Genomic DNA, 13515 nt, shown 5'->3' on the forward strand with positions numbered 1-13515 from the left:
CTGATTTGTCACACGAGGGAAATTCACTGGTATTGACAAGGCCTTAGCAAATCATCAGTCCATTCTGCAATGGCTTTAAATCTGTCTGTAGGGAACTCTATCTCGTATGGCTACACTGCAGTATATCCAAGTAATGCATTTGAATTGGAACAGTTCCTTTGGCCACACTGACGCTGGCATTTTTAAAAAGCAGCATGTTAGAAATCAGATTAATCTGCCACCTGAAAGCTACCCCAGTGAAATTGTCCCTGTGTGGTGCCCTTCACAGGTCGGTGCTGGCTAAATGGAATTCACACAGAGAGGCTCTTTGTGAGATAAAAAGGAGCCAACCGAGGCCAAAACATGGCTGGAGCTTCTCCAGGCTTGCAAAACAAGGTTTGAGCTATCTGTGATGACACAGATAACCCGGCATTGTGGCAGAGGAAGCAGCTGGAGGTGCGTGTTGTAGCATTCTCACTGATTTCAGTGCTGATTATGACTGAACATATTCTCATACAAAAGCATGACAGTGCACATTGAGAACATTTTAATGCACGTTTTTGTTGTAATACTTGATTTTAAATGTTCAACACTACATTTTGTAGTCTGTTGCTTTTTAGACTGTTTCTACGTCTGATCGCTCTGGACAACCGTATCCAGTTTTATCAAGCAGGAGAAAGAAGTCCAGAACATTTAAGGTGAGAAGCTTTACTGTGGCGAAAAGAAAAGAACACAACAAGAAGATAACAGATAATGAAAGAGTTTAAAAAGTAGTTTAACTTTAAGAAGGCTACAGAGTTTACCACTGTTATGGACACATCATCCATAGATTCTCCCCCACTATTCTATGAGTGGAAAAACATATCAATCATATCTAAATTAATATTTAGTTTCAAAGCTCCTGTGAGGAATTTTTTGCTGTTCATGAAACAGACAGAAATTAATTCTGATTACTCTTGACCTATAAAAGCAAACCAGACCATTAGCAACAAGATTGATTATTTCTATATAGTTATTTTTAATGCCTGAAACGGCTGGTGGGGGGTAGGTGTCAGACGAAGCGATTAACTGCACACTGCTTTTGTTTACATTTTCCAGGGCAGAAATTTAAAGTGAGCGATACATATGACTTTAAAGAAAGCAGGATGAAGTTTTTTGTTAAAGACGACCACTTACTTCCTTAAAGTTAAAGTTCCTCACAGGAGCTTTAAGTAGCTTCTAGCTGTAGTCCTCCATCAACCTGTCATGATTGATGGAGGACATGGTTGAACAGCGCATGCTAATACTGCTAACATTAGCAGATGGGGTGGTGAGAGATCACCTGTTTTCTCCTTGTGCTAAAGAAATGTTTAATGTCTAATTTTGTTGTTGTATGATACGGAAGTTAAACATAACATAGCTTTCACTGCACATTCATTTTGTTTACTGGGTCAAAATACTGTTTTCTGACTGGAAACACTGAAAGTTGTAAGCTACTGTGTAGATCTATCATGTTTTTTTTATGCATCTGTTCAGATATTGATGGACAGAAAATATATAATTACGTCACCAAAATATATAATAAAATTTTAAATATAGAACATTTGCTATTTATTACTATTACTATTAATTACTATTACTATTTATTATTATTATTAATAATTACTATTCATTACTATTTATTAAATAAGATAGCTCAATATCTTGAATGATAAGTGACGTCCAAATCAGTAATCGAGCACTCATGTCCGTCCCCAGCACATACACACTCATACAGCTCAGTAGTCCAGTCTTACAGTGGCATAAAGACAGGATCTGTATGCTGCAAACCAGTGACCATAGGAAGCTAGTTATGGCCCATTTTTACGAAAACCAATTACGCGACCACAGTAAAAGCCACAAAAGTCATCCTGGGAATGTGCAGGTCATACAGAGATGTAGCCGCAGCAACACGCTGACTCAGGAAAGACAGGGGAACTTAATGGAGAGAGAAGCAAACCTGGGAGAGCCGCTGGGAACCATCGCCAAAAATGGGAGTCTTTTGAAACTGTCAACTAATGCAATCTGTGCAGATATTTTTCTTGTATCACAACTCGTCTCAAGCTGTGCGAGAAACCCTCAGCTATGTGTCATTCGACCGGACCGCAAGCGAAGATATAAAAGCTCCCTTCGGTTGCTTTGAACTTGAATCAAACAGAGTTCCACTGCTTCAGCAAGTCTCACTGCTGCTTTTTTCTCTGCTTTACTCATGTCTTACTGAGCTGTGAAGTCGACTCAACCTTCTTTGTTGTTAAGCAGAGATACAAATGATCAGAGCTAACCTTATTGGACAAGTCACGGGGTTATCTGTAGCTCCAGGGGAGTGGACGTGCAAACATACATGCAGTACAGTATATAATCCAGAGAAAGTTTAAATGAGGCCTGCAGAGTGAACATCTGTGTGTGTGTGATGATGTTGGGGAGGCTTTATCTCATGCAGCCCAGCAGGGGAATGGAAAATATATAGTTTAATTCAACTGCCTGACTGAGTAAATGGCTTTTACAGTACTGATAATGAGTCAGGCAAGAGTTGGAGTGGAGGGAAGCACAAAAGAAAAGAGAGTGGCTGAACAAGTGTGTGTGAGCACAAAAGAGGAAATAAAGATTTCCAAACACAAAAGGGGAACACCGGAGTTCTGAGAGTGAGTAATGAAGGCACAGCGTGATTGTTGAGAAGCTGGCGACAGAGAGCGACGCACAAACAAAAAAAAGTGACGGCGTCAAAGCGGAGCATCAAACGCTGCATCGTCTCTGCTGTGTCTTACTGTCAGCGCAGGAGCGCGCGTGGGCAAGTGCGCACACACATGACAGACTTTTGTTCTGCGCGTGCGTCCTTTATTGTTTGTGTGTTCCAGCGCCCGGGAGTATGTTTTTCAAAGTCGCCGCTCTTCATGCTAAAAACACATTTAGAGAAAACATAAAGTCCTAATTAATTAAGATGCTAGAAGGAGGAAGCTGAGAGAAAACAGCTGGTTAGCCCGCTGCTAGTGCTTCATCTTTCTGTCATGGAGCAAAGGGAGCGGATGGAGACGGAGTAATTTAATTAGGAGCGGACCGCCATTATCGATGGATGACTGGAACAGCTAGAGACATCAAACAACTTTTGCCAGATGACAGAGAGTGAAAGAATTGCATGAAAAGAGAGGAAGGATCTGGCTAATTGTGCAGACGGGAGAAAAACAGCTTTACTGCAGAACTGTGACGTCCCACGTTTGAATGAGGAGGGTTACAGTAAAACTTTCGCAAAACTTTTAAAAGTGTGCATCAGGGTGAGAATGTGAGAGAGGAAAAATGGATAATGAGGCCTGGGAAGAGAGAAGAAAGGGGGACAGGCTGTGAAAAAACGGAGTGTGGGATTGTGAATGTTAGTGTAGAAAATAGAAAGTGGTGGGAAAATGAGATGGAGAGAGGGGGGGGGGAGAAAGGGGAGACGAGGATGTGTAGGGAGGCAACGCAGAGGGAAAGGGATGAGGAGGAAAGAAAATGGAATATAAAGATCAGTGGCCACATGTTTGTGATTAGGGGCCCAATCTCATGCTTGGCCACGTCTGCGGCAATGTGGGCACACATGCATGCACACGCGCCTCCAGGGATATTTACACGCGCACACACAATCAGTTCAGCCATTCCTTGGTCTCGTTCTTCACAAACAGAAGGTATTCATCATCCTCCTGTGTGTTTGGCTCTGCTTAAATAATTTCGACCAAAAAGAAGAAGAAAAGGAAATTTTACTTTTTGGAAATAACATCATAATTCAGATCTGACAGTAAATTTAGCATCAGAATCACAGTGTTTGGCTCAAATATGACTCAGCCAAGCCACTCGTCCAAGAAGTCCCTCTCGCTTTCTTCACATCTCCATTCCCCTCTCTCTTCTGCCGTCATCCTCTCCATGCCTCTTCTATTTTAACCTGTATCCACAGGGCATGTGTCTTCAGCTGACAGAACACAGCCCTGCGCGAGCTGCAGATCACAGCTCAGGTGGTTTCTTTATGTGACAAGTGAAAACCTATTTGGAGCTCATCACTCTTTTGTTAAAGTTAGAGAAGAGCTTTTCAGGCCTTTCTCTGGCACATGAAACTGTTCTTTCCCATGGTCCCTGAGAATAAATTGTTGGAGGATCATGTGAATTCAAGTGTGTGATATTCTATACAGTTTTCTATAAGGGCCTTACCACAATCATACATATTTAAGTCAATTTACTAGTCACTGAACGTATTACAGCGTCCATTAACAAAGTAGTGTAATGTCCACTGTGGTTCTTCTGAAGGAGCTTTTCCAAATCAGGCTTGGACACTACACATTCGTGAATAGAGAGCTGGATTGCCAGCTGATGGATTGGAATATAAAAGATACGGTTGTTTACCATGCACAGATGGTCTGAGAAAAGATTGTTATGAGTTGCATGATGGGAAGTAAGGGAGTTGCATGATGGGAAGTAAGGGACCCAGGGTTTATGAGCTTGATGAATGACAACGGACTTAAAGATGTTATATTGAAGATTTCAATTTCGTTCTCTTTGGTGACACCTTTGGCGATACTCAGTAATTGCGGGCGCATACGTTTCAATTTAACGTCCACTGTTTGCTCTGGTTGTAACTGGATTTTCCTCGCTAGCGGTCGCTGTCCTGTTTTAGGGCCCGATCAGAGAGAATGCATTTTAGCAGCTGGGGGCGGCTTTTTGTCAATGTTTTCAATGAGAGGGACGCTTTTTGCGCGCTGCTTTTGTGCTGCAGAGCACCTTGTGTTTTTCCACTCTGTGCGCCTCGTGTTTTTTCCACTCTGTGCGCCTCACGTTTTTGAGGAAACACTCTGAGCACCTCGAGTTGAAAAAACTCAAAGCAGAAAAGCGCCCGACGTCATGGGCGTTTTTTCTCATTGTCCAAACGGATGAAAGGAGAGGCCGGCTTTCTGTCAGTAGACAATGTAACAGTTAGGTTAACAGCTATGCAACCACAGAGTTGCCTTAACAACAGTAGAAAAAAAAGGCGCAGCAAGCTGCTCTTTTTTTAAACGTAGGCTTCAACAAAATAGGCAGTGGGTGTGCCTCTGACTGATCGGGCTCTTAGACTGTTTGCCTTCATCTGAACATCAAATTTACCCTCTCTCGCAGACCAACCACTGCTGGCTGATGGAAAACACGTCACTAACTGGGCGTTACCTCATTCGGCAATAGATAATGACTTAACAGACATTTATTTACATGAAAATCTTCAAGTTTATTACTTTTAGGTAAGCGGCATTGATTTTGGCCATGCTCGACTGTGTTAAGCTGTGACCCAAGTCTCTCACTTACACTAAGAGCTATATTAAATGGCTCTTAAGGAATATAATTTATTATCCAGGCTTAAAACCGAGTTTTAAAAGTTGTTGCAAGGCATCAAACCAGGTATCAGCCTTTGGTAGCTCAAACTAAAAATATCTTTTGCCATTTTTTAGTCAGCTTAAAAAACATGTCCCTGTATGCACACGAGTAAACGCACAAAGGCAAGTGCAGCGTTGTCCGGTTCTGGTTCCAACTGTAACGGCAATATTCAAATATGAAAAGTGCAACAGATATTAAACATTATTTGGGGCTGCACATTTTGCTTTTCTGTGTCCCTATTTTTTCTGTTAAAAAGTGGTTGCCATTGAGCCAATTTCTTAGAAAATTGCAAATGGCAATCTGGCAACTGCAACTGTTGAGCCCTGATAATGTCCAAATTCTATTTAAAACTGTCAGTATCTTTTTTCTGTTGTTGAACCCAGTTATTCTATGTGGTTGAGAAAGTCTGGGTCTGAGATTCAACACATAGATCCTTCTCTACATTTCATTAGCTGTCATCTCTGTCTGTCTGCTCCCTTGAGATGTGCCGGGCTACAGACAGTGAGGGGGTGGGAGAATGTATACTTTACGGGGGGAGTAGAGGAAGAGGAGTGATGGTGAGACGAAGGGAAGAGTCATGACCACGAGAGAAGAAAGGAAAAAGAAAAGGATGATATCGAATGGATGATTGAAAGGAAGTGAAGAAAAGGGTAAAAAGAAGACAGAAAAAGAGAGAAAAGGAGGGACATAAATGTGCAGAGATGGAGAAGGACAGTGAGAGTGAGATATTAGCAGATGGAGAGAGGGAGGGTAACAGAGAGTGAGTGGAGAGGGGCACAGGGACAAACAAAGTGTCAGAGACTTTTGCAGTCTCTTCTGTCTTCAGCAGCCAGAGGCAGAAAGTGTCCCTGCTTGATTTATTCGACTCCCAAAATAATAACAGAAATAAAGATCTAATTCATAGTACAGCCAATGTAACAATGGACTGTAGAAACTGACTGAGCTGGTCTAAAATTAGATATCGTGCTGTAAGTGCATACTGTATATGACATCTAGTATCAGCTTTCGATAGATTGTGAAAAACAGGCATTTAGCAGAGTCACGGTGCCAGGATTTCAAATTTGGATGGGCCATGAGATCATGTGACTGACGGCAACTAACGTGGGACACTGATTTGTACATTTAAACATCCCACTTTCAACAAAACAATGTAGTTTTTATTCTATTTCAGGAGATACCAATCTTTTCATTATCTGGTTGCATGCTGAGCAACCAATTTAGGGTGGGCCAGTTGTATAAGTGGGTGGGGCCAGGCCCAAAAGCCCCACCCATAACTCTGCAGCTGATTTTAAAACCGCAATTATTGCATTAAAGAGGGGTATTTTGGTGTTTCACATTTTAAGACACATATATATATAATGTTACAATGTTGGATGTCCAGACTAAACGTGGGTGAAGTTTCAAATCTGTAGGTAAAAGTATGTTGGAGTAATCCCCAGGCTTCTCAGCTCAGTCTGCTGTGAATGTCAGGTTTCACACTGTTTTTTCGACACGCTGCACTTTGTGACGTCACAAAGCTGTCCAATCAGAAGAAAGCGGGCTTGTAGGGGCGGGGTTTTTTGAAGCCACAGAGCTGACTGAGTTGTTTCAGGTAGAGGCTGTATGAGGGCCTGCACAGAGCACCAGTGTGAGAAAAATGAGAGTTTTTTTTAACTGTAACTGATGCTAAGCTACTCCACAGGTATCACAGAGTGAAACAGGAAGCTTGAAATCAGCATAATAACTCCCCTTTGAAATTGGTATATGCTTTTGACTTTAACTTTCACCATCTTGTGCAATATTACGAACACAAATGCTGCAATTTACAAATATTCTTTTAGGCACTTTCTCTTTTGCATTTAACACTTACACTTTATACTTACTTATATTTGAGTTGAGATTTTTGTATTGCTCTTATTTTGCAATCTTGTACTAGAACTTCTAAATAAGTTCTATCTTGTCTGTTGCAACGACACAGCTTCTGTTACAAAATAAAGCAATGTGCACAAGCTAATTCCTGTTAATCCACACACATGCATCCAAATATATCTATCTTGACATACAGTTACACATATGCATGGATTAAAAACACAATGTACGTGTCAGCAGTCGAGGGTACAAGGGTTGGTACCAGAGCTGGCTGGCATACAGCAGAAAGCCGCCTACCGGAAAATCGTTATGGCATCATTTTACCTCTCTCCCTCTCGCTCACTCACACACACACACAAATGACATACATAAAAAGCACACCCCCTTACATGCACATTGCCTATAGCCTAAAACTCTAATAGCTGTCAGCATTCACAACGCAGGCTTAATATGAGTGGTGTGTCCCATTGATTTTGTGCCTCCCCTGCTCCGCAGCACTGGGAGATTGGAGTAGATTGGCTTATCGGCGCACACTCACGCCACCAACGGCACATTTGGCTGCCAAATGTTACAGCTTGCAGGGACCCCTCCTTATAGTATGACTGCGTGGGCATGGAGGAGTGTGCAAATGTGTGCGCGCGCGTGTGTTGAGTGTGACGCATGCTTCAGCTGCTGTTTTTGTTTTCATGAATACGTGCACAAGTGTGGGGTGTAATCCTGTTTTTATCAATGCAGTGTTTTGAGATGCTTACGTTCCTGTGAAAGTACGGGTGTTTAGTGCTTCATGCTGAATGGTGTTAATGTGTTCATGTGTCGCATGCACGCTGGTGTACTTTCTTCCAGTGTTTTCTGCAAATGTTGTACTTGCATTATGAGCATGCACAATACATGTATTTGTTACGCTTGCTTGTTTGCATATGTGCATTTATATGCGATTGTGTGTGCATATGTGCTCCAAGATGTTTGTTTTGTACTGTGTTTGTATTCTTTGTTGGAGACGACAAAATTGCAAGTCTGATTAAAAATTTGAGGGTCTTTTTTTGCAGAAGATAATTATGATTTTTCTTTCCGAAAATAAGTTCATTTTTCTAATCCTTGTGGGAAAAGTTTTCTTAGAAAGTTATCTGATCCCCCCTCCTGCAGAACGTCAGAAACGCCTTTCTTTTCCCCTCTGGTTTTATATTCCACCCTTGTCATGTAATGTATGCTAACGAGGTGGAGACCTCATCATCCAAACACTGTGTCATTCTCTAGAGGACACCAGGACGTAGAGGATGAGATGAGACTTTATCCTTCTCCCTCATTTCCCGGGCTGCTTTGGTGTCAGTATGGATTAAAAGGTCTTCACGGGTCTATCAGAACCTGAGGACCAGGGTTCGGGTCCCAGATTACGTGGTCAAACGGGGCCGGGTCGGGACTCGCTCTGTAATCCTTGGTTCCAGGTCTGTTCAACATTATTGGTAATATCCGAGTGGATCCGGGAAGACCCGGCCGTGATTAGAAAGTGTTCATGATTAAGGTGCTGTGTGCGTCTGTGTGTGTATTTTAACTTTCAACAATGTGTCATTCGCATGAGAACGTGCAGGAAATAAAGGGGGAATAAACATGAGAAAGACAACCGGGTTGAGTGACGTGTCACGTGACTGCAGGTTAAGAGAAAAGTTGAAGCCAAAGCCGGCAATGATGGATACTTTCCTCGCTAATGTGGACAAAAAAGCTTAAAGCAGATTGCAAATTGTGGACAAAAACGAGAAGAAAGTAAGCGCAGTAAGTGTAACACGTGTGTGTGGCTTCTATACGAGCCGCGCATTTGTCATCCGTCTGCGTGACAGCAAGTGGACGACATGGCTAATAGGAAACCTGGTGTTTTATGAACTTTCTTGGCGGAGGATGGATTATATGCACGGACTGGCTCAGGGGTGAAGGCTGCGTCTCACAGGTAGGACTAAAAGGTTTGTTTTGACAGCTGACTAGCGGTAACTTGTTAATAGCAATCAGCTGTGAAGTTGGTGCTGATCGGGCCGGGGTCAGGTCCAACCTTTCAAATAATAGACAGGTCTAAGAGACAGGTCCGTCTCTTACTGTTCGGGCACGAAATGTTGGACCTGTGAGGACCTCTTGTATGGATGCATTTTGGGACATTTAACATTAAGTCAACATCTGATGGAGTTTGTCGATTTGCTGCTCAACCTAGTGGCTGAGAAATTGGCAGCCTTTCCTTTTTGGAAAGTGCAATTTTCAGACTACAGCAGACTGTGGGATTAAGTTACTGATGATTAGCTACAGATTGTTGTCGCATGCAAGCACATAAAAGCAGCGAGAGTGAGAGGAGTTAAAGCAACGTTCGATACGAGGCAGCCAATATACATGAAAACATATTGACACCTAAGCCCAATTTCTGTGCGACAGGCTACACGAACCTTGCATCAACTTATTTTGTTTTTACATTTTCAGAGTGGACCTCTGTGGCGCATATGTGACCTGGGAGTCAACATCGACAACAGACTGAACTGGAAGGCCAACTCCGACGCCGGTATAAGAAGGGGATGAGCAGACTCTATTTCCTGAGGAAGCAGAGGTCCTTCAACGTGTGCAGCGAGATGCAGGAGATCTTTTATCAGCCTGTTGTGGCCAGCATACTGTACTTTGCTGTGGTCTGCTGGGGAAGCAGCATCTGTGCCAGAGATGTAAACAGACTCAACAAGCTGATTAAGAAGGCCGGCTCCGTCATCGGCTGCAGATTGGACTCTTTCACTGAAGTGGCAGAGAGGGGGGCACTGAACAAAATGTGAACCATCATGGATAACCCTGAGCACCCTCTCTACCACCTGCTGGACAGACAGCGGAGCACCTTCACAAGGACAGATGCAGGAAATCTTTCCTGCAAAAGGCAATAACTCTGTACGGCAGCTCTCCTCTGCCGAGCAGGGAACTCTCATCCCGATGTGTCTGTCTCAGTCAAACTGCTATGATAATTATTCAAACTGCACTTTGTTATGCTCCTGCTAAACTTTGCACATGATTCATCTTAATGTAGTTGAGGTCATTATTTATTATTGCTGTTAGAATTCCTGGATGTATATGTTCCTACGGGTTATTTTTACTGTGTATATATGTTCTCCTGTGCTGTAGTCGCTTTGATAACCTGCTGCTGTAACGCCACAATTTCCAAGTCTGGGATCATCGATAGATATCTGCGTGCAAGTGCAACTAACTGCTCATACACACTGGGCCTCATGCAGCAACAGTCTTACATTTTCTCTTAATTTTCTGTTGAGAGAAAAAATAATAGAAGTCAACGCCAAACTTAACCACCCCAATCTGCTCCAGGAGAGGCAGGTGCATTTTGTGCCGTGTGCACAAGCATAAGGGGAAGAAGAAATGCCACCGAAAAAAGGTAGTAAGAAAAAGAAGAACTACAGCAGAGCGTGAGTAGTGGGTGTTACTGGTACATCAAAAATGCAGCAAAAGATCTTTGATGCTGTGAATGCCGTGTCATCCGAGGGACGCACGGTTACTGAAATACAAAAAAAATGGTTTGATATGAAGATGGAGCATTTTGCTCATGCCAAGCCCGATCTAATCATCATAATTCCCCTAAAAACATATAATAATCTAAGTTGGATTATATGCTGCGTTTTTTATGTTTCTCAATTTTATAACTTATATTTCCGTGCATTGGACAAACAATTTGTGGACTGTAAAAACCAGATGTTTTTTTCTTGTCTTGGTAAGAGTGCTCTCCACCGATCGTAACATTTTCTCTTACCTAAGAGAAGAGCAAAAATAAGAAAACATTGGTGAATCCCGGAAACCAATGGGGACAGACAAAATAAGAAAAAAAATCGTGTTTAAGATCAAAAATAAGAGTTCGTATATCGCTTCTTGCATACGGCCTATTGTGTCTGAACTCTGGAGAAGCCTTGAAATGAAAGTCCTGCCCGGTTGTCTTTCGTCTCTAGACGCTGGCTGCACAGGAAGCCCCGAGAAGTTGGTCGTCGTTGGGCTCTAAAATTGCTGCTTCATTAACAAACCAGAGGAAAAAAAAGCAGACCTCTATTGAATCCATTAGTTAACCTGAATTCTTTTGGCTGCGCTGGCTATTTGTGAATAGTTTTGAATACCATTCCTCCCTTCCTCTTCAATTCAGGGACAATTTTGTGTCGATCCACTGCACACAACTCCCCCAAAAAATTCATTAGAAACTGCTTTTTAATTTGCAGTTGTAACATGGCAACATGTGAAAAAGTTCAAGGGGATTAACAGTTTTGCAAGACCTCGACAAGTCACTAAGTGTTGGTAATACATTTTGTAATCCTCCCTTGGAAGTGAGCAAACACGCCTTCGGGTCAGGGAAAAGTATTTCCTTCATCAACAACCCCAGGGCTTACTTAATTTAAGCAGTCAAAGCAGACATGTGTAGACGTTGTTTACACACATATCACACTTTACCTTTGCATCACTGTAGGTTTTCTGCACACCAACAACCCTAAAGTAACCATGACAAGTTCCCCGAGGACCTCCATCCTCAGGGAGATTGAACACAAGCTAAATATAGTCGGTGTTTCTTTTTATCTCGTTGGTGGGCGTCATTGTTAAAGGAGGAGCAGACCTGTCTTCTCCCAGCAATAATTCTATTGGTGTGATTAAGCACAGCAGATTACCTCGCCTTTCTTTGCCAGCTCTGAGCGCTGTTGCCTCAGCTGTAGAGCGACTATATTAGATGGAAAGGTATGAATTATTAATTGTATAAACATAGAGGGGTGTAATTGTCTGGCCCTATCTCTCTCCGTGCTGTGGGCTGATGTGGAAATGAGCTCCAGTCTGAGTCACGGAGATAATGACTGGCGCTGAGGGAGGGGGGGTGGAGAAAGAGGGGAAAGGAGGGGGTGTAAAGAAGAGGTGTAAGGAGAGAGAGAAAGTGAGTGTTTGTCTACCTCCTCTCCTGTTGAGCTTGGCATATCCAGGTGCGTACCCGTTGGAGAAGACGGACGAGCTGGTGAAGGCCGTGTGAGGCAGAGGAGAGGCCAGAGCTTCATCACACTTCTCTGCGGAGAGAGGGAACAAATGTGACGGCCAAGGGAGACAGAAATAGGACAGACAGAACAGGAGAAAAAGAGAGAGAATATAGAACATGAAGAGGGAGGGGAAGAGAAAAAGGAAATAGTTAATATTTGCATATTTCACAATAAAAGAACACGGCAAACACGCATTTATTCAAGGCCATGAAGCACTTCTCAGCCTTCTAATTTACAACATTCTTAATTAAATGTTAAATAAAACACTTCGCTCATTCCAAGTACTCTCAGCTGAAAACTCAAGTCTTGTATTTTTCACATGGTTTCCCTCGGTGCTTTGTCTGAAAGAGAATCGCTCACAGCAGAGGACACACGGGGGCATCGCTGGAGGATGAAGGAAGCGGTTTGCGGGGCAAGTTAGCATTCAATTTGAAACACTTCCTGCGCTGCAAAATATCCACCATCACCAGCAACTTAACAGACCTTGAGCAGATGCAGATATAGAAGCGATTGATGCATTATTTAAAAAGAGAGAAGATGAGGCTGACATGACTGTATTTGGATGCAAAGACGGATTTAACATTAAAGACTACATAGTAAATCTGTAATCCCGGTGTAGTCATGGACATAAAGACAACTACAAAAGCAGCCTCATATCACCTTGAGAATGCTTAAAGAATTAAAGGACTTATGTCTCTATGCGTTAAGCTTCAGTACGCTCAACAACAAGAACGCCGTCTTCAAAAGTTTCCCTTAAGAGTGGTTAAATCAGCTGCAGCTGATTCAGAACGCAGCTGCCACTACGTCCACACTAAGAGGAGGGAAAGTGGATCACAACAGGCCACTTCTCTCTTCAATTACTTTAAAATTGTACTTTTAGTTTTAAAACACATTGTATAGTCTGATACCACCAGAAAAACGTCTTCATTTTTATTTAATCAAGATTAAGATTATTGCACGGTGGTGCGCCTCACAGCTACAAGGTTCCTGGCGCGTGTGGGTTCCCTCCGGGTCCTTCCACAGTCCAAAGACATGCTTCTTAGGTTAAGTGGTGACTCTAAATTGCCCGTAGGTGTGAGTGTGAGCGTGAAAGGTTGTCTCTATAGCCCCATTTTACACTGCCAGTTCAAGGCGGGATTATTACGCCTCCGTTTCATCTCCGTAGAATGCACGGAGGCTGAATGGTATGGGCGAAGTCGTACCGCCTCTGGGCCTGCTTTAGAGGTAGTAACGGAGGCACAACAGAGCCGGCAGGGCAGAACAGCGGCATGTGTGTCTGTGTTAAGCA

The 13515-nt window shown here is 42.8% G+C and overlaps 1 protein-coding gene across 1 annotated transcript in view; it reads right to left on the reverse strand.

Annotated features, from left to right (window-relative positions):
* cntnap2a (contactin associated protein 2a) overlaps positions 1 to 13515 on the reverse strand; it is a 397107-nt gene that overhangs the window by 222579 nt on the left and 161013 nt on the right. The window contains exon 2 of the mRNA XM_069666987.1: positions 12147 to 12257. Coding sequence (XP_069523088.1) covers positions 12147 to 12257 — 111 coding nt within the window. The remainder of the gene's footprint in view (positions 1 to 12146; positions 12258 to 13515) is intronic.

Source organism: Semicossyphus pulcher, unplaced genomic scaffold, assembly GCF_022749685.1.
Source record: "Semicossyphus pulcher isolate SPU_LCO1_2020_fin unplaced genomic scaffold, fSemPul1.0.p SCAF_18, whole genome shotgun sequence".
NCBI lineage: Eukaryota > Metazoa > Chordata > Actinopteri > Labriformes > Labridae > Semicossyphus > Semicossyphus pulcher.